Genomic DNA, 21,415 nt, shown 5'->3' with positions numbered 1-21,415 from the left:
ATGACACAAAATTTCCATAACCCAGTGAAGGAAAGAGATCTATAAGCCCAGGCAGCACAGAGAGTCCCAAGCAAGATGATCCCAAAGAGGCCCACACCAAGACACATCATAATTAAAATGTCAAAGGTTAACGACAAAGAGAGAATCTTGAAAGCAGCAAGAGAAAGGCAGTTAGTTACCTACAAGGGAGCTTCCATGAGATTGTCAGCTGATTTCTCAAAGGAAACTTTGCAGGTCAGAAGGGACGGAAACAAAATAATCAATGTGATGAAAAGCAAGGACCTATAACCAAGATCAGTCTACACAGCCAAGCTGTCATTTAGAATCAAAGGACAAATAGAGAGCTTCTCAGACAAGAAAAAGCTAAAGGAGTTCATTGCCATAAAACCAGTATTACAAGGAATCTTGTAGATGAAAAAAATAAATAAAATATATGAATAATAAAATGGTAATAACTACATACCTATCAACAATTACTTTCAATGGAAACGGATTAAATGCTTCAATCAAAAGATGTGGGGGGCGCTAAATGGATAAGAAAACAAAACCCTTACATATGCTACTTATAAGAGACTCACTTCAGATTGAAAGACACACAGACTGAAATTAAAGGGATGGCAAAAGATAGTTCATGAAAATGGAAACAAACAAGCAAACAAAAAAGCTGGAGGTAGCAACACTTATACCAGACGAAATAGACTTTAAAACAAAGACTATAACAAGAGACAAAGAAGGACCTAGTGATCGCACTTCTGGGTATTTATCTGAACAAATCCAAAATGCTACTTTGAGAGGATGTGCTCATCCATATGTTTATTGCCCCATTGTTTACAATAGCCAAGATATGAAGGCAACCTGGGTGTCCCTGAATGGATGAATGGATAAAGAAGAGGTGGTACATCTATCAATGGAATACTACTCACCTGTATAAAAACAAAACCAGAATCTTGCCATCTGCAGCAACATTGACGGAACTAGAGAGTATTGTGGTGAGTGTACCAAGTCAGACAAGCGAAAGACAAATGAGATATGATTTCACTTTTAAGTGGGATTTACAGAACAAAATAAACAAACAAATGAAACAGAAACAAATTCATAGATACAGAGAACATTTTGATGGTTGCCAATGGGAGGGGTTTAGGGGTGGGTGAAAAGGTGATGGGACTAAGAAGTACAAATTGGTTGTTACACAGTAGTTGTGGAGATGTAGGGTATAGCATAAGGAATATAGTCAATAATATTGCAATAACTATGTATGGTGTCAGATGGGCACTAGATCTATTGGGGTGATAGATGGGAGGGGGGTTGAGGACAGGGTAAAAAAGGTGAGGGAGTTAAGGAATACAAATTGGTAGTTACAAAATAGCCATAGGGATGTAAAGTATGGGGAATATAATCAATAATATGGTAATAACTACGTACCAGGTGGATACTAGTCAGGGGGATCACTCCCTAAATTATATAAATGTCTAATTATTATGCTGTACACATGAAACTAGTATAAAATAATGTTGAATGTCAACTCTAATTGAAAAAATTAAAAAGGGGGAAGACAAAGAAGAATAAGAGGTTCACATTTCCAGATGTAAAACAAATAACTCTTGAGGATGCAATATACAGCATAGAATTATAGTCAGTAATATTGTGATAGCATGGTACACTGTCAGATAGTTGCTGACCTTATTTACCATAGTGATCACTTCTTTAGCACAGGGAATATAATTGTAATGTAGTAATAACTCTGAATAGTGCCAGGTGGGTACTGTTGAATAACTATGATGTACACCTGAAACTAATATAATATTGTATGTTAGCTATATTTTAATAACAATTTTTAAAAATGACTGTGTTTTGCACTCCACATTTGTGAGCCCATTGAGAGGAGAACCAGGTTCTGAGACATGAAATTGTTAAAATTGCAGTTCTGTTCAGGGGAATTTCCAAGAGGAAAAATGCAGTGGATTCATAATCAAATACATCTAATGTTCTCTGCTTTTTCTCTCCATAAGGGTGAGGTAAGAGGTAGGGATTCCAAACCATAATGATTCCATCACCTGCATAGAGATGAGAAATAACAAGAAGACTTTTCTGTCTTTGTTAGTGATGTAAAAAACATAAATTCAGTACCATTATATTAAAAACTAACGTGTATGTAGCTCACCATGGATTGCAGAGGACTTGTACAAATTACATCTGCACTCATGACAGTGGTCCTGTGAGATGTTTATTCTTTCTATAGATCAGGCAAAACGGAGTCTTTCAGAGCTGAAATGGTTTATCTGTGCTCACACTGCTACTGATTTGACTCTTGCTTCAGATTCTCTAAAATGTGGTTTTAAAGAGATAACTATATGCAAAGAGAAAGGACCTAGAAAGTTGATATAACTGGTTACCTAATGGTTCAGTATGGGGACATATGTGAGTAGCTTCATAAAGATTTAGAAAATTTCAAACTTAAAAGCTTCTGCACAGCAAAAGAAACCCTTAACAAAACAAAGAGGCAACCAACTCAATGGGAGAAGATATTTACAAACAACTCCTCCAATAGTATCCAAAATATATAAGGAATTCATACAACTCAACAACAAAAAGACAAACAATCCAGTTAAAAAATGGGCAGAGGACATGAACAGAAACTTCTCCCAAGAAGACATACAAACAGCCAACAAATATATGAAAAAATGCTCAATTTTAGTATCTATTAAGGAAATCAAATAAAAACCACAATGAGATATCACCTCACTCCAGTTAGAACGACCATCATCAACAAGACAAATAGTAACAAGTGTTGGAGAGGCTGTGGAGAAAAAGGAAACTTCATGCACTGTTGGTGGTGCAGCTGCTGTGGAAGGCAGTGTGGAGGTTCCTCAAAAAACTAAGAATAGAATTGCCATATGACCCAGCAATCCCTCTTCTGGGTATGTACCCAAAAAATCTGAAAACATTTATCCATAAAGATATATGTACTCCGATGTTCATTGCAGTTTTATTTACGGTGGCCAAGACATGGAAACAACCAAGTGTCCTTCGATAGATGAATGGATAAAGAAGTTGTGGTATATATACACAATGGAATACTATTCGGCGGTAAGAAAAGATGAAATACTGCTATTTGCAACAACATGGATGTAATTTGAATTATTGTGCTAAGCAAAATAAGTTAGACAGAAAAAGTCCAGTGACTTCTCTCATATGTGGGATATATTTAAAACTGAAAGCAACAAAAATACAAGATAAACAAATAAAGAAACAAAATAAACAAATAAAGAAACAAAAACTCATAGACGCACACAACAGTTTAGTGGTTACCAAAGTGTAAGGGGGGAGAAGGGATGGTAGAAGAGGGTAGAGAGGGTCAAATATATGGTGATAGAAAAAGAACTGACTCTGGGTGGTGAGCATACAATGTAATATATAGATGAAGTATTATAGAATTGTACATTTGAAACCTATGTAATTTTACTAACCATTTTCACCCCAATAATTTTAATTAATTAAAAAGATTTAGAAAATTTCAGAGATCATTGCTTGAGGAATTTTTATTAAAGGGAAATAATACTCTGGGACAGTATTTCTTTCCTCCTTTTTAATTGTATTATATTTTGTTTTATTTTATTTCGGTATAGTTGATACACAATATTATCAGTTTCAGGTGTTCAATATAGTGATTAGACATTTATATACCTTACAATGTGACTACCACACTAAGTCTAGTAATCAGTTGTCACCATGCAAACTTATCACACTATTACTGACTATATTCCCTTTCACCCTTTTCAACTACTCCCCACTTCCTCCCCTCTGGCAACTATCAATTTGATCTCTGTTGGGGACAGTTTCTAATTATATTACTACGGGCATTAGGAGGCCATAGAACCCTTCAGAATATACAACATTTCTTGATTTCTGAAGTAAATGCAGAATGGGGTCCTGGATGGCCCTTCTGGGATAAGAGGATTATTATGTTCATGGTTCACCCCACTGACCAAGCACAGAGTCTAAGGGATGCTGACCAGGGAAGATACTTTCTCCCTGACTTTCCCCAAGGAAGGAGTCCACAACTTTAATCGTCTACCCTGAGGGAACAGAGGCTGTCCCCAGGGGAGAGTCTCCCCCTGTAACCCTGGCCCATACCAATGACTGTTTCTTTATCCCATTGCCTGCCCACGGGAGCGCACACTGCCCTCACCCAGGAGCCTTGCCTCCGCAGAGACCTGGTGGGGTGATTTAGGTGAGGCGCCTGGAGTCAGGGTGTTAGTCCGAGTTCCTTCCTCTCAGGCCAGGCCTGCAGTAGCTGCCCTGAGTAATGCAGTGGGGACATGGACAGTGCAGAGAACTCTAGAAAAGGTAGAGGATGCTGACTGGGTCAGGCGGAAGCCCAAACCAGAGCCTTTGAGATGAGGTTTGAGCCAATCAGAAACAGGATTCTAGGGTGACACTTTCGTTGCTAGTAGAGAAGTTTGTGTGAAGAGGCCTGTGAGACAGGAAATCCCCAGGTCTGACGCAGCCTGCACGGCACAGTCCCAGGACAGAACTGAGAATTTTCTCCCTTAGGACAGGAGGGGGGATGGGCCAGAGGCCTCTGTTTATTCTGAAGAACCTGAGGTGAGGGCTGAGGGAACTGAGGCTCTGACCATTCTTCCATGCCCCCCATCCCTACTCCAGGTCTGAGTTTGATGCTCCTCCTTTATGCTTCCACCCCACTGTGAAAGCCCTCTTTCTTCTGGAGTTACCCTGATCCTGCATACACCACAGCTGGTGGGAGCCCAGTGACAAATTTCCCAGTGTCAGGTGCTCTGGAACTATGCACCCAACAGAGAATACGGAATAACTCACTGCCTCCGTGTGCCACTAATGGAAACGTCTCGTTGTTACTCTTCCCTATTTCTTTTTACTTGGTAAACTCCTTATATTCTACTTTTAGATCATGTCCTTTATTTTAGAAGGAGAATTAAAATACAGGGAAGAGAGAGAAGAAGGGGGTGATACTGATTGCCTTATTTATTACTATCTGCCGGGCGCTGTTCTAATTGCTGTATAACCAATAGTACTGCCCCTTGTCACCCGCAAGAGGAACCTGATAAATAACACATTTATTTTAAAAAGCACATGGCTACTTCTGCCATCCAGGGTTTGATGTTTAGGACTGACACAGTACAATCTGTAACTGTAAACCTCTGCTCCCTCATTAACACTATTCAGGCCCCAGGAAATGCTTCTCCACATCTTTTGCTCTCTGTCATCGAAACTGAAGGTGACCCTGTCTGATGTGGTGAATGTTTGTGGATTGTGTCTTTGCTGATATCACATGAACCTGTTTCATGGTTCAGGGAAGATTTAAGCAGCTGAAACGCTTATAAGAGAAAAGTCAACTTAGCTTTTCAAATACTTTCATTCAAAGAGCACAAATGCAACAGATTCTTGCTTAGTGAAGAATCACTGGCCAGCAGGGCTAGGTGTCAATGTTTTGTTGTTTTCTTGCTCCCCATGTTAAAGTGATATTCCCACCAGTTGCACATGGCAGCAGAGGAACATTTTGCAATATTCAACTGGTCATATTACTGCTAAGTTTGTATATATGAAGATCAAGATGTAAAGTGCATGAAACATGACCCACATTTTCCAAGGAGAAGCTTGAGGCAAAAAGAGGTTCAGTAATTACAACAAATGAGGCACATTAGTGGTAGAACTGAGCTCAAAACCATTTCCTTTTCAGAGTGCTGCTCTTCCCACCACAACTTAAGGCTCTGTCTGTCTAATATCACAGAAGTGAACATCTCTGTGACAATAATTTTCTCTCCCCTGATATGTGGTCCCCATTTATTTCCCCTACTAAAAATCACAAGTATAAGAACAATAGATTTTAAATAAATATCACAAAGGTGTCTACTCTTGAGTCCTTTTTCTTTTGGTTCTTTAAGCCCCTAAGGCATGTAATCTTCAGATGTATAACAGAGAAAATCTTCATTTCAAACGGTCATCCAGGGCAATTTGATGAAGACACAGTGCCAGGCATTGGATTGAGAACCTTCATCAAAAATGTCTGCCCAGAGACAGATGAGGTGCTTCAGCTCCGGTGCTGATTGGTTCCTTTCCTAGGGACTCTTCAATCCTACCATGCATAGACTGTCACAGGCTTTTATTCTCTGAAGTGGGAACATCAGAGCCACCAGGTGTGAGCTGTGTTGGCTACCATTACTTATTCCTTTGCTCTCAGTTATGTCTGGGACGATGGCTCTGTGGATCCCCAGAGGCCTTTGGACAGCAGCTGTGATGGTGACGCTGGTGGTGCTGAGCGCCCCGGTGACTGAGGGCAGAGATTCTCCGCGTAAGTGCAGGGCAGCTGTTGCCCAGAGCCAGTACTCTGGGGAACAGGCTCTGAGGGACCCTTGGGCTGGGTGTGGGGGATTCTATGGTCTCAAAATACAGTGTTTTATCACTCATTTCCTCCCTTGGGGAAAGAGAGCTAGATACATTCTCATCTCCACCTTAATTATTAGGTGAGGACAATCCCCATGTCACAGGCTCAAGCCTGGGGATGTTATAATGGGGAGGACGAGACAAAGTGTCCCTCTACTGCTAGTGACAGGAAAAAGTGACATTGGTGTCATTTTTTAAGGTAAGAGTTTCTCCAAAGAAGAGACAGCAGGATTTGTCATTTCAGGGTCCCCCAAGACCTTGTCTGGACTAAACACTGTGGGATTGTGGGTTGGGGAAATGCAGGGCAGCAGTGTCTGTGTAGTCTCAGTATTTGAGGAAACGGGCTCTACATTCCTGACTCTGAGTGGAGGCCTGTGAGGCAAAGTCTTCCTATTTGCATGAAGGTGACTGAGTGACTGCAGACACAGAGTCTTAACTTCAAGTTTCACTGATTTATGGTCTTATAGTAACTTGAATGAGATTCAGAGGCTTGAGTTGGCAATGGACTGTATTTACAAGAATATAAAGAGGGAAAATAATGCGTATTGAGAAACCATTTATTTCAGACCTAGAATTAATATCTTTAGTCCTCTCAATCTTCCTAACACCCCTACGTGTAGGTATTATGACTTCCTTTTTACACAGTTATGATATAAATAGTCTAAATAACTGGTCGAAGCTGGTAATTGGCAGAGTTTAATTGCAATTTAATTGATCTAATTGGGAGCCTGTGCTCTTTCTATGAATCAGATGTTCCTTTCTAGGGCTCCGGAGGTTGGGTCACTTCTAACCACAGGAGTGAGAGAACCTCACACTGCAGTTGGTTCACTTGGAAACACAGAGTAAACCCGAGCATCAGAAGGAAGGCACTTTGCCCAGGGTCCAAAGAGAAATTTGTCAGGAAGAGGACAAGCCCAATTCCAGACCTTTGTCGTCATTCCCTAACTCTCATGCTTACACGCATACTTGTTTGTGTCTGAGGTTCCCAAGAGTGCTATGGAAGATGGGATTTCAGGAGAGAACGCCCTGATCCCTCTAAATACAGGGATGGATGTACAATCACCGACGGCCGCCTTCAGCCTGTTCTCGGGCTCAGGCAGGTCCCAGGGCCTGTCCCTGGAGACAGGCTGTCCTCCGTCCCCTCCCTCCAGGCAGGCCCTTCTGGAAGCCCTCGGAGCGGCGGGCAGGCCCGGGCAGAGCGGCCTGGGGGTCCCGGGTCGGAGCGGGTTGGGCGGGAACCGGAGGTCGCCGCCGGGGTCAGGCTTATCTGCCCCAAGTGCCCACGACCGCGAAGGCCGGCGGGGCTGTGGGCTGAGTCCTGACGCAGCGGCGCTGATTCCCCGCAGAGGATTTCGTGTTCCAGGGTAAGGGCCTGTGCTACTTCACCAACGGGACGCAGCGGGTGCGGCTTGTGGTCAGATACATCTACAACCGGGAGGAGTTCGCGCGCTTCGACAGCGACGTGGGGGAGTACGTGGCGGTGACCGAGCTGGGGCGGCCGGACGCCGAGTACTGGAACAGCCAGAAGGACCTCCTGGAGCGGACGCGGGCGGAGCTGGACACCGTGTGCAGACACAACTACCGGGTCGGGGAGGCCCGCACGACCCTGAAGCGGCGAGGTGAGCGCGGTCCGCCGCCGTAACGGGGCAGCGCGGGGAGGGGACGCCCCTCCGACCCGAGTCCCGGGCCCACGGAGGGGACAGGGAGGCGGGGCGTGCGCGGCGCAGGGCGGGGACCGAGGGCGGAGCCACGGAACCAACGTCCGCCGCCCTCGGAAGTGCGGGCATAGGCGGCCGGACCTGCCCGGTGGGGCCCCTGCTCTTTCCGCTAACTGTGCACCCCGTGCCCGGGCCTTCGCTGTGCCCGCCTCCTCGTCCCTCACCGTCCCCAGGCGGTGCCCCGCGCCCGGCGAGCCCCCCACCCCCACCCCGGCCCCAGCCAGGCCCAGCTCCAGCTCTCGTCCCTGCGAAGCTAAAGGACGGGGTCGGCTCGGAGGTTGGGGCTGCGACCCAGGCTCGGCGGGCACCTCGCACACGCGGTGATGTGGTAGGGTCCTGGCACACTGTACTTTGACGTTTTGGTTTCAAGTTATTATTCACCTCAATTCTGTTTACGTCAATGGCTGTCGCTAGTCCTGGGCCTCTTTGGGACTGTCATTGTCGTTGTGCCTGGTGCCTGACACGTGACTGGCACAGACTAAGCCTTTGTGAAATGGATGAGGAGACCTACTCAGGTACCCATCCACTAAGACTCAACAGAAAACAGAAGGGGCAGTAGAGCCTCAAAAACTGACCTTATTATTTTGTACCCTTTCTGCTTAATGCAGTAAAGTAAACTCTTCTTCACTTGGATGTTAATAATTTAGAATTTGTATATGCAAAGTCTGAGGAAAAAAGTGTTTGCTAAAAATAAAAACAACATTTGAATAGTGTAAGCAGAATTTAAATTTCTTAAAGAAGCTCAACAAACGGCACAACAGAGCTGAAGTTTTGGAGTAATAAATTGATGCTATTAAATTATTGAATAAAAAACTTTTCAGGTTTCTTTTGACCTAGACCCTGCCTGTCCTCTTCCCCCTCCCGCCTCCCTCCAGCATCACCGTCCACTTCAGGGGTAGATATTTTGAAAGTGAATTCTATCCATTTAATAGGCATCTATTTTTAGACACATTACCAAGCACCACCTATTTTATGCTATTTAATTTCACAACTACTTATGTGTGAGGAATTAGCATCACCACTTTAATATGTTAATATTGGCACATAATAAACACTTTAAGTAATTAGCCCACAGTTATTCACCAGGTCCTTCCTGAAGCCTCCCCATAATACACAGCAGCCATTAGGTTCTATGTTACATTGTATGTACTACACCTATATAGTGGAAGCAAAGCCTCATTAAAGCCAGTTACAAGCAGAAGCAGCAATGAGTCTGTTCTTGCCTATTCTCTGTGTTGGTGGGACAAAATGATACTTTCAGGGTATTGAAAATTCATTGATTAATCCTTAGTCTGACCCCATGTTATCTATGCATGTTTACATAACTTCTAGCTTACATTCACACTCTCTTGCTTTCTGAACCACATCCTAATGCCACTAAGTACTTATATTTTTGCTATTTCAGGACTTTTTCCATAAAAAATGTTCTAACATTTTTCTCTTGATCTTGTGCCCTCTATTTTTACCCCCAATCTGTCTAAGGTGACAGATTTTATAAGTCCATACAGCTGACTGTGATTTCACTCAGTCTCCAGGAAGGAGACCCTGAACAAGAATTAAAGTATAAGCTGAAAACACGATTCCTTCCAGACGATGGCTCGTGAGTTGGGTGCTGAGACTGCCTGCTGACCTCCAAGTCCCACTCATGCTTCCATGTGCACATTACATTCTCACTAACCCAGGCCAACCTCTGCAGGAATCTCAGGATATTCTCTACAGAGACCATACGTGATAATAATGTCCGATTTCAGAACAAGGAAGTAATTTTTAAAAGTAAGGGGATGGAGCAGGGTAGGCAGCTAGTAATTAAACACACTTAAATATTGAAAGACAATTAAGGGGGAAAAATAAAATAAGAGAACACAACATACTATCAAACAGATAAAACACACATGAAGTATTTGCCATAGTTTCACACTATGGGAATGGGGGAGATGCAGTACAATGGCTGGAGAGAGAAAGGATAAGATGTGTAAACAGGTATGGAGAGATGTGTCGTATTTGTCCACGAATAGTAATTTGAGAAGATAGAGGAATCGAGACATGGGCAAATCATGTTTTATTAGTGTTACTTGTTTTCAAGATTCCCTTTCTTTTCCTTTTCCTTGAAAACTTACAAACTTTTGAAATAACGTTCGTTTTTTTGTGTGTTTTTTTTTGTCTCTGTTACTAGATTGCAGGCTCTGTAAGGGCAGGGACCATGGTCTGTTGTTTATCTTTCTATTCTCAGTGCTTGTTAAACTTACATTTGTTGAACCAATGAATAAATGAATCAACAAGTGAATAAAATATAGGTGTCACATATGATGTAGAGATGAAGGTTTATGTATTTAATAATGTAAACTTTTATGGGGAGTTTACCACAGAATGGGATCTAAGCTAAGGTTAGGCCAAGAGCTGAGAGAGATGCTTTGTTGATGGGCAACATGTAAGAAGGGCTCTTGCTCTCGAATTCCCTTAGTATCCACGCAGAGAGCTACAGAATACAGCCTGTGTGAGAAGAATCGCTTTGAATGAAGGATGTGATGGTGACAGTTGTCCTACTTTGTTGGACACAGAAATGTCCCTACATTCTTGATTCTCAGTCCCTGTTACTGTACGTGGGGCCCTGACTAGTGCTGATGGTCTCATGGGCAGCAGGAGACTCCAAACTGACGTACTTTCTCTACCGTGAGGAGCACTGGGACTAACAGAGAACAGTGTCACTGCCCTAGTGGGACTCACTAGAGCTCATCCGAATTGTCACCTTCCCTAGGTGTGGGGGGAAAGAAGTCCAGGTTTATATTTATTTTTTAAATTTTTATGAACTAAATTTTTTTAATTTTATTTTTATCTATTAGTATCAACAGAATAACTCCCATAGAAGGACTGCTATTACCTCTTGAGACTGAAGAGTTAACTGACTAATGTTTATTCGAGCTGATACAGTAGCCCAGCTCGGATCCTAATCCAAGACTTGGAATCAGGGATCTTCCCATGCTGGTTCCATGGAGGACTGCGCCCCACGGGGAGGCTTGCTGTGTGGCCTCACATCTCACTACGTCCTCTCCTGTCTGTTACTCCCCTGCAGTGGAACCTACAGTGACCGTCTCTCCATCCAAGACAGAGGCGCTGAACCACCACAACCTGCTGGTCTGCTCGGTGACAGATTTCTATCCAGGCCACATCAAAGTCCGGTGGTTCCGGAACGACCAGGAGGAGACAGCCGGTGTCGTGTCCACGCCCCTTATCAGGAACGGGGACTGGACGTTCCAGATCCTGGTGATGCTGGAAATGACCCCCCAGCGAGGAGACGTCTACACCTGCCACGTGGAGCACCCCAGCCGGCCGAGCCCCATCACAGTGGAGTGGCGTAAGGGGCACTTTTCCCCTTTCACTGTGGGCCCCACAAGACAGAGGGCAAACAAGCTTCCCCTGGCCCATCTCATCCCTTCCCTTATCCCTGGTGTCACTACTGAGCTGCACATTCCAGGAGACTAAAGTGCCTCTTGTGCCATGGCAGGGACATCAGAAGAAGCATGACCTCATTGCCTTTCCAGGAGCTAGGAGGTCACTCCATACACCACGGCCCCAGAACCCAGCCTGGTAGCTCTGAGGCATCGACTGTTACAGCTGGTGACTGGGCCTTGGGGTCTAAGGTTAGGGATGTGTCCCGAGGAGCAGGGATCTGCCTCCCCCTTTCTCTCACCCACCCAACAGTGTCCAAGGATCTGTGGTCTGGTCCTCCCCTAGGAGTGCTCAGAATGGAGAACTGGGTTCCCCTGCCACCTCCCTCTCCTGTACCAAAGGGACACTGTGGGCGTGGGGACAAAGGCTGACAGTCGGGCTCTGCTCTCCAGGGGCACAGTCTGAATCTGCCCAGAGCAAGATGCTGAGTGGCGTCGGGGGCTTCGTGCTGGGGCTGCTCTTTCTTGGGCTGGGCCTTATCATCCGTCACCGGAAACAGAAGGGTAAGGAGCTCTGGGGACCTGGGGACAGTGAGCTGTGACTGCGACTCTGTTGAGGGAGGTCTCTGCTCATAGGCGTAACTCTTACCTCCTGACCCTGAAAGGAAGCCAGGAGGCTGGGCGGGAGGTGGGGGGAGACACTGGACCCTGATTTTATGGGTTGAAAGGTCGTCCTACCACAGAGGTGACAGGTGGAATGTATTCTAGGACTTCCTTACAGGTCATTGTTGTCTCACTGGCTCCTTTCCAGAAGCTTGTTCTTTTAAGAGGGTCAGACCATTGTCTTCTCTTTCTTCTAGTGATAGTTTCATTCATTTGGTGGGGCTGGGGCAAGGGAGGGTTAGCTTAGGGCAGTTAAGGCCTTGTGGTGATGGCCAGTGAGGAAATAAATTTCCAATTAAGTTGCATATTTCATGTCCCTTTGGGGTGAGTGAGGGCCTGGCTGTTTGTGTAATGAGACCTTTCTCTGTGTAACTTCCTTCTGTAGGTCTTCGTGGGCCCCTGCCAGGTACTATTTCTGCTGTATTCATTGGTGGTGGTGGGGTGACTGGTAAGAGGGGAGGGTGTGAGGTGAGTGTACTGGGCACAGTGGCCTGGTTCATGGCCTGTTCCGTGCCATGGGATCGAGAGCTGGGGGAGCAGTTGGCCCAGTTTCCATAGGAAGCCCTGGAGGTTGTTGTCCAGAACCAGGCCATAACCAGGCATCTTTCTGTGAAACTTGGAGCCAGAGCCCGTCTTGGGTGTTAGACACCAGGGTGATGCCCACTTCGCGCCACATATTGGGAGCTACTGCCTGTGGATATTTATAAGTGATGGAAAGCGGTTACTTGTGGTGGAAGGAAGGTGGTTAACATCTATTTTACTGAAATGAGTGAAATCATATTCCGCAGAAGTATAACAGTTGCTCCCTGGCCTCCCACATCTGCGTGAAGCTGACGTGCCGTGTCCCCTGTAGCCGATTTCATCTTTACACTGACATGGGGGAGGCGATGATGACCTGCCCTGGACCTCAGCCATCTCTGTCTGATGCTGCAGGGCCCAGGGGAGGGGAGAGGACGTCCCTCAAGGTGCTCCAGGCCGATCACTCTCTCTTCTGCAGGGCTCCTGCGCTGAGTCCAGAGGACACTTTGACTGGCCTTGGTCTCCTCTCTTCTGTAATGCCTGCCTGTCCTTGCCCAGAATTCCCAGCTGCCTGTCAGCCTGTCCCTCTGAGATCAGAGTCCTACAGTGACGCTGATGGAGTCACCAGGTCACTTCCCATGACCCCACCCCAAGGATCTGACTGCCATGCTGCTTCCTGCACTGACCCCGAGCCTCGCCAGCAGGATCTGCTCAGGCCCCAAGGCGTTTTTCTGTTTTTTCTCTTCCCCCACAGACTGTTCAAGGGAAGCACATTGAAACTGTTTACCTGTCTATACAGCTTTTATCATAATTAAACATATTATGAGTTATCTGTCTCCTGAACCTCCTTAAATGAGCAGAGGTAGGAAAGCAACGCAGAATGAAAGGAACATATTTTGAGGTTCCAGCCGACCTGGGACCAGAAGGAGAGGCTGTTCCTTGAAAGGACACACTAGAAGCATCTTGGGGTGTCACGTAAGGGTGGAAAGAGGAGACAGAAAATCAATCGTAGCATCCTTCCTGGTTCTTTAGTATTGATGTTGAGCGCAGTGGCCTCAGGATATGCCGCCTCTTGTCCCGTCTGTTGGGAATGTAAGTAAGGATAGTGGAACTGTTTGCAGGCCGATACAGTGGCCTCTGGTCGCTGATGTTTCAAGTATGTCCTGGCAAGTCATGTTGATTGAGGTAAATTTTTATTTTTGAGAAAGTGTAACCAGCAATAAAAGTACTATTTCTGATTTCAAATGATAGAAATCAACACAAATGTATTTTGTTAATGTTACAAGTCAGCCTGGGGTCGAGCTGATCTCAGAAGTGACTAAGTCCGTGTATTCAGTGATATTCTCATCTCTCTCTTCTCTGTTTTACCCCCATCTGTGCATCTTTCTCTGTGTCTCTCTTTGTCCCTGTCTGTTTCTATCAGTGTGTTTCTCTGCATCTTTGCCTCTGTCTCCCTTGCTGGGTCTCTCACTGCATCGCTGCTCCTGTCTTTCATTTTTCTCTATCTGCACTTTTCCCACTATTTATCTGCATCCCTCTACCCATCTGTGTTTCTTTTTGCATCTATTTTCTGCATTTCTTTCTCATCACCTCACATTATTCCTGTCTCTATTTCTCTGTGTGTGTATATGTCTCTCTCTGTGTGTCTGTCCTGTTATGTGTTTCTAGAGTGTCTACCAGAATCTCAACCATTTTAGCCAAGATTCTCATTGGCGCAACCTGGATAACAGTCAATTATCAAAAACACCACCCTGTCCATGGGATGCTCAGCCAGCATTGTGCTCATCACACTATTGGGAACAGGGCCTGGATTTTCCAGCTGTTGTGTTGCTGGTGTGGCGATGTCTACACCTGCCACGTGGACACCCCAGCCTCTGGAGCCCCATTCCAGTGGAGTGGTGTAGAGACAGTTTGTTTCTCAGGGACCCCACACGACAAATGGCAGAGCTCCATCTGGTGCTGGGTTCCCTCCTGGGGGTGTTGGCTCACACCCACCCACCCCTTGTCTCCTGCACATTCGCCTGGTGGTGCTGCTGGGCTGGAATTCTCAGAGGACAGAGCTGCCCTTGTCTGTGAACATAATGACCTGTCGATTCCTGATGACATTCTCTTCCAGGTCACTACACACTGTGGGTCGTTACACAAGGACTCCATCTCAGTCCCTGGGTCCTGAAGGTGGAGGCTGTGAGCATCTCTGAGGTTATGGAGGGCCGTGCTCCCGAGGGGCAGGTGTGCCCTCCCCCTGCTCCTTCACCGACCCACCTGGCCCGAGGAGCCCATGACAGGGCCTTCCCTCTCCTGGATGAGGTCAGAACGGGGAACCAGGCTCCCTTCATCTCCTGCAATCCAGGCTGCACTGCAGGGCATCAGGCAGGGACACTGGGGTGCGGGGACAGACGGTGCTACTTGGGATTCTGCTCCCCAAGGTCAGCATCTGAATCTGCCTGGAACATGACGCTGAGTGCTCAGCGTGTTCGTGCTGGTTTGTCATCTTCCCAGGGTCGGCACTGCCACTCACTATAGGAGACAAGATGGAGTGACCCCTGGGGAAGTGGAAGGACTTGTGCTGGCTGACAGGGAGCCCTTGCTGTCTGTATGCAGCTGTTTGCTTTTGTCTCTGCGAAAGCAAGAGGCAGAGCTGCATTCTGAACCAGACTCAGAGTTTAGGGAGCTATTGAAACTTGATTTTTTAGTTGAAACATAAGCCCTATCATAAGGGTGAGTGGCAGAGTATATTCTGGGACATTCCTACAATTCAACACTGTCACACTGGCCCCATGCTGGAAGCTTCTTAATGAGATGGTCAGAGTCTTCTTCCCTTCCAGTGACAGTTGCTATTTTTTGCACCCAGATTTCATTGGGTAATAGAATCTTTAATTGATTATTTAATTAAAATAACAGGTACGTCTTTTATATACAAGTTTGCTAACAAAAACCCCTGAGTCTTCGAGGCATACACCTTGGTGTGTGGGTGTACGAGACAATAACCTACTAGTCATGAGCATTTGGTCTTACCTTCAATCATATTAGTCACTATGTCTTCTGGGGACAGCGGCACTCACCAATGTTCCATAGCTGCACACTTCCCAGCCTCCTCTGCGGTTAGGTTGGGGTCATGTGACTAGTACCAGTCAATGGAACTTAAATGTGGGTGTGAGCTCTGTTTTGTCCTCCTCTGGAAGCCATTGTTGAGCTGATGGTGCACAAGATGTTGGAAACTCCATAACCTGAGTCCCTTGAGTGGCTGTGGAATTGAGTCCCCTTTATTGAGCTAATCACTGAGATTGAATTTTCACTGCAGGTTAAGATCGTACTGCGCCATTGCCCTTCCTGACTATAAGGGAATGTTTAACTGAAGGAGCAAAGTTCATAAGTCCAAAGGGCGAGTCACTGACTTAATGAAAGTTAAGTGACAATGAATTTTTAAAAACATTTGTTTTTCTTCCATCCAAAAATATATGTATTCCCAGTGACTAGAATAGTGCTTCTGTAGGGGATGCTGTCTTGATCCACCTAGATTCCTCCCTTTGGGACTGAAGGATTTATTCCCTCAGTTGCTGAGAATGATGCTGCTGGAATTACCTTGTGTGATGAGAGATGTCTCACCCAATTTCACCTTATTTCCTGGGGGAACTTATATCCAGTGACTGCCCAGTGGGGATATAAGGTCCTGAGCTCTGCCCTATCTTAGTACAACTTTGAAGGGCTCTTGCAGCTTCTGAACTCCCTGGGGGTAAGGCTAAGACTTTTTGGTGACTGCATAACGGCCCAACTTCTATAATCCTGCTTTATTTCATGAGTCATCTTACATAATTCTTCTTTCAGTTTTTATTGGAATTTAAATATGTTTATTTCTGTGTCTTCTTCCCTTAAGTATGGCCAATGTCTCTCATCCCCCTTCCTGAAATATGAAGGTACTGGCATCACTACTCTTTCCCTTCTCATTTACTCTCCCATTTGTGAAATTGGGGTATGTGTACCTTTTAAAAATATATATTGTTGAAGCTGAAAATATTGACATTCTGCTGTAACAATAATTGTCTCTGGGCTTTGAACATAGCTTAATTCTAAAAGTGGGAAAAAGTTGTTTATTACTTTGTAAATATCACTTATGTAGTTAAGAATTTTAGGTTTGCCATGGAACTGCTGTAGTAGGATCTCTTTTCAGTGGCATTCTGGGTTTAATCCACTGTTTCTTACATTCCTTGCCTTTCTATTTTCTGAATAACAACCTCACTTTAAGTCAAACTCTTAATCAACTTCTAATAAAAATATGTGTGGTAGGTACATTTTAGATCCTTTTATATATATCAGTACTTTTATTCTTTCTTCATGACTTATTATGATTTTGAACAGGTGTACATTTATTAAAAGAAAATAATTTTCCTTACCTTAACATAATAAAGGCCATATATGACAAGCCCTCTGCTAATCTCATAATTAATGGAGAAAAACTGAAGCCCTTTGCTCTACGTTCAGGAACACGACAGGGATGTCCCCTATCACCTCTGCTTTTCAACATAGTGTTGGAAGTCCTTGCCAGAGCAATCAGGCAAGAGAAAGAAATAAAAGGCATCCAAATGGGAATGAAGAAGTTAAATTATCACTCTTTGCTGATCACATGATGCTATATATAGAAAACCCTAAAGACTCCACCAAAAAGCTATTAGAAACAATCAACGAATACAGTAAAGTTGCCGCTACAAAATCAACGCACAAAAGTCCATTGCCTTCCTATATACTAACAATGAAATCTCAGAAAAAGAAATACAAAAAACAATTCCTTTTGCAATTGCAGCAAAAGAATAAAATACCTAGGAATAAACTTAACCAAGGATGTGAAAGACCTATATGCTGAAAACTATAAGACATTTTGAAAGAAATTGAAGAAGACACAAAGAAATGGAAAGACATTCCGTGCTCATGGATTGGAAGAATCAACATAGTTAAAATGGCCATATTACCCAAAGCAATATACAGATTCAATGCAATCCCCATCAAAATCCCAATGGCATATTTTAAAGAAATAGAACAAAAATCATCAGATTTGTTTGGAACCACAAAAGACCCCGAATAGCCAAAGCAATCTTAAGAAAAAGAACAATAATGGAGGTATCACACTTCCTGACTTTGGCTTGTACTACAGGGCCACAATAATCAAAACAGCATGGTATTGGCAGAAAAACAGACACATAGACCAATGGAATAGAATTGAGAACCCAGAAATAAAACCACATAAATATGGACAGATAATTTTTGACAAAGAAGCTAAAACATACAATGGAGCAAAGACAGCCTCTTCAATAAATGGTGCTGGGAGAATTGGATAGCCACGTGCAAAAGAATGAAACTGGACTGCTATTTGTCACCATGTACCAAAGTTAATTCAAAATGGATCAAAGACTTAAGCATAAGACCTGACACAATAAACTGCATAGAAGAAAACATAGGTACTAAACTTATGGACCTTGGGTTCAAAGAGCATTTTATGAACTTGACTCCAAAGGCAATGGAAGTAAAAGCTAAAATAAACTAATGGGACTATATGAAACTTAAAAGCTTCTGCACAGCAAAAGAAACCATTGACAAAATAAAGAGGCCACCAACTGAATGGGAGAAGATTTTTGCAAACAGTGCCTCCGATAAGGGGCTAGTATCCAGAATATACAAGGAACTCATGCAACTCAACAACAAAAAAACAAACAACCCAATTGAAAAATGGGCAGAGGACTTGAAGAGACATTTCTCCAAAGAGGACATACAAATGGCAAATAGACATATGAAAAAATGCTCAACATCACTAATCATCAGAGAAATGCAAATCAAAACCACAATGAGATATCACCTCACCCCAGTCAGAATGGCTATCATCAACAAGACAAATAGTAACAAATGTTGGAGAGGCTGTGGAGAAAAGGAACCCTCATACACTGTTGGTGGGAATGCAGACTGGTGCAGCCGTTATGGAAGGCAGTGTGGAGGTTCCTCAAAAATTACGAATAGAATTGCCATATGACCCAGCAATCCCTCTCCTGGGTATCTACCCAAAAATCTGAAAACATTTAGAGATAAAGACATGTGTGCTCAATGTTCATTGCAGCTTTGTTTACAGTGGCCAAGACATGGAAACAACCAAAATGTCCTTCGATAGATGAATGGATAAAGAAGTTGTGGTATATATACACAATGGAATACTATTCGGTGGTAAGAAAAGATGATATAGGAACATTTGTGACAACGTGGATGGATCTTGAGAGAGTAATGCTGAGTGAAATAAGTCAGACAGAAAAAGCAGAGAACCATGTGATTTCACTGATATGTGGTATATAAACCAAAAACAACAAAAGAACAAGACAAACAAATGAGAAACAGAAGCTCATAGACACAGATAATAGTTTAGTGGTTGCCAGAAGGTAAGGGGGGTGGGGAGTGGGGGTTGGGAGATGAGGGTAAGGGGGATCGAATATATGGTGATGGAAGGAGAACTGACTCTGGGTGATGAACACACAGTGGGATTTATAGATGATGTAATACAGAATTGTACACCTGAAATCTATGTAATTTTACTAACAATTGTCACCCCAATAAATTTAATAAAATAAAATTTAAAAAATAAATAATAGAATAATTTTCCTTTAGAACTTCCAGATCTTTATCTTAATGATAGAAGTATCTGACTGTCTGATTTTTTTTCTCTGTTCAGTTTGCTTTATTTTTCTTCACTGGGCTATTTTATAACCTTCCTTTAATCCTTGAGGTCCTCAAATTTTAAAAATGATGTACATAAGTTGAGTCTTTTTTCATTAATTTTGTTAAATATCTGACAACCCCATTTTATGTAACGAATTAGGTCCTTTGTATCAGGAAAAGTTTTTCTTATTACTTGTTATGATCATTTTCCCCCTTCATTTCTGTTTTTTCTCTTTATGTCTGTTAACTTGATATTGGACTTCCTGGATCTGTTCCCTATGTCTTTTCTTTTCTACCATATATTATATTACATTTCTTTATTTTTTTTTTCAGGGAGATTTTCTTGATTTGATTTTCCAATCTTTCAATTAAACTTTCCAATTTTTTAGCTCTCTATTATTACTTTTATAGATGCAATATCTTTTCACTTCTAAGAATTCTAAGTAGAAAGGTTTTAATTAATTGCTCTTACATGCACTTTCTCTAACAATAATCTGTGATTATTTTCATTTTATTTTATTCTCTTCTCTTTCATATTGCAAGATTTTCTCAAACATTTGCTCTGCCGTCTTTAACCTTGTCTTTCACGTACTATATACCATTTTGTTTCATTGGAAGATACATTTCTTCAACTCTCCTCTAAACTTTACCAAATTATACCTGGTTCCTGGTTGCTCTCTCATGTTACCTTGTTCTTTTCCTTCATAAATTCTTAATAGTTTGTAATTATAAGTTTGTGAAATTATTTCATATGTATATATTTACTTCCTGTGGAGTATAAGTTTTTGAAGACAATGAATGCACGAGTATGTTTTCACATTATTTTAATACACTCAGAACATAGTATGGTATGTATCACAACACTGGTACTCAATGACCATTTTTGTTTTATTGTTTGAATTAGCAAATATATTAATAAAGTTTGGGGCTTAGTCTAGTTTATAATAAAGGGAACATTACTCTGCTGTGTTTTGCTATTATTCTTTGTTGTGTACTTAATCTTTAGGTTTACATTTCTGAGAGGGTCCTGTAGTCTGGAAGTAGCATTTGGATACTCAGGGTTTCCTAAGTATGATAAAAAAGAAGAAAACTAAAAACCATCATAACTTCAAATCAAATGCTTCTGTGCCTATTTTTTTGTCTTTCCTGGAATACTTAAAAATAAACTTTGTATTATGGAAAATTTCTGCTATATACAGTAGTAGCAAGAATAGTACCATATATCAACAGTCCAGCTTTAACAATGATCAGTTCCTGGGAAATTCTGTAAACCCATCCACTTAATCTTGCCTGCATACTGGATTACTTTGAAGATAATCTCAGACATCGTATCTTTTCATTCTTAAATATTTTATTATGAAATCTAAAACATAATGACTTTTTAGAAACATAACAACAATGCCATACCACACCTAAAATTAGATAAATCATCCCTCAGTCAGTCAGTATTCAGTTTTTCTTATTGTCTCACAAGAATTGTTTTCTTTATGCACATCACAGTAGTTCCCCCTTATCCAAAGGGAATACAGTGGGAGATTTCATCACACTCTATAGAACAGCATGCAATTTAAAACATATGAGTTGTTTATTTCAGGAATTTTCCATTTAATATTTTTGGACCGTGATTGACCATGGGTAACTGAAATCATGGAATGAAAAACCGCAGATAAGGGGGGACTACAGCATTTTATTAAATTTATATTGGCAATATCCTTTCCAGATAACTATTATTAACACTATTTTGCAGATGATGAAACTGAGGCTTAGAGAGGTTCAGAGATAGAGACACAGAAATAATAAATGACAGAGTTGGGACTGAATTCTAAAGTTCATGCCTTTTGTTGAATATTTACTACCATTTATGTCACTTATTATTCATTCTCCCTTTCTCAACTCTCTCTCCTACTTTCGGTTCCTTTTCTTCTGTCTGTTCCATACATTCCCTTCTCCCTATTTTCTTTTCCTCCCACCCGTGCCACAAGTCAGCTAAAGGGCTACCACAGCTCTCACCCCAGTCAT

The 21,415-nt window shown here is 42.9% G+C and overlaps 1 protein-coding gene across 2 annotated transcripts; it reads left to right on the top strand.

Moving 5' to 3' along the window:
- The first annotated feature begins 6,127 nt into the window (after nt 1-6,127).
- Nucleotides 6,128-13,536, top strand: LOC109440018 (boLa class II histocompatibility antigen, DQB*0101 beta chain). Of its 2 annotated transcripts, XM_074332741.1 has the most exons (6): nt 6,128-6,328; nt 7,767-8,039; nt 11,209-11,490; nt 11,978-12,088; nt 12,573-12,593; nt 13,185-13,536. In XM_074332741.1, the coding sequence occupies exons 1-6, from the start codon at nt 6,220-6,222 to the stop codon at nt 13,196-13,198; spliced, it is 810 nt and encodes a 269-aa protein (XP_074188842.1). In that variant the 5' UTR covers nt 6,128-6,219; the 3' UTR covers nt 13,199-13,536. The 2 variants fall into 2 exon arrangements, with proteins under 2 accessions (XP_074188842.1, XP_074188843.1); XM_074332742.1 differs by lacking the exon at nt 12,573-12,593.
- The last annotated feature ends 7,879 nt before the right edge of the window (nt 13,537-21,415 follow it).

This window comes from Rhinolophus sinicus, linkage group LG05 (genome assembly GCF_036562045.2).
Source record: "Rhinolophus sinicus isolate RSC01 linkage group LG05, ASM3656204v1, whole genome shotgun sequence".
NCBI classification, from domain to species: Eukaryota; Metazoa; Chordata; class Mammalia; order Chiroptera; family Rhinolophidae; genus Rhinolophus; species Rhinolophus sinicus.
Note: the sequence above shows the minus strand (reverse complement) of the source record. Positions and strands in the feature narration are given on the sequence as shown.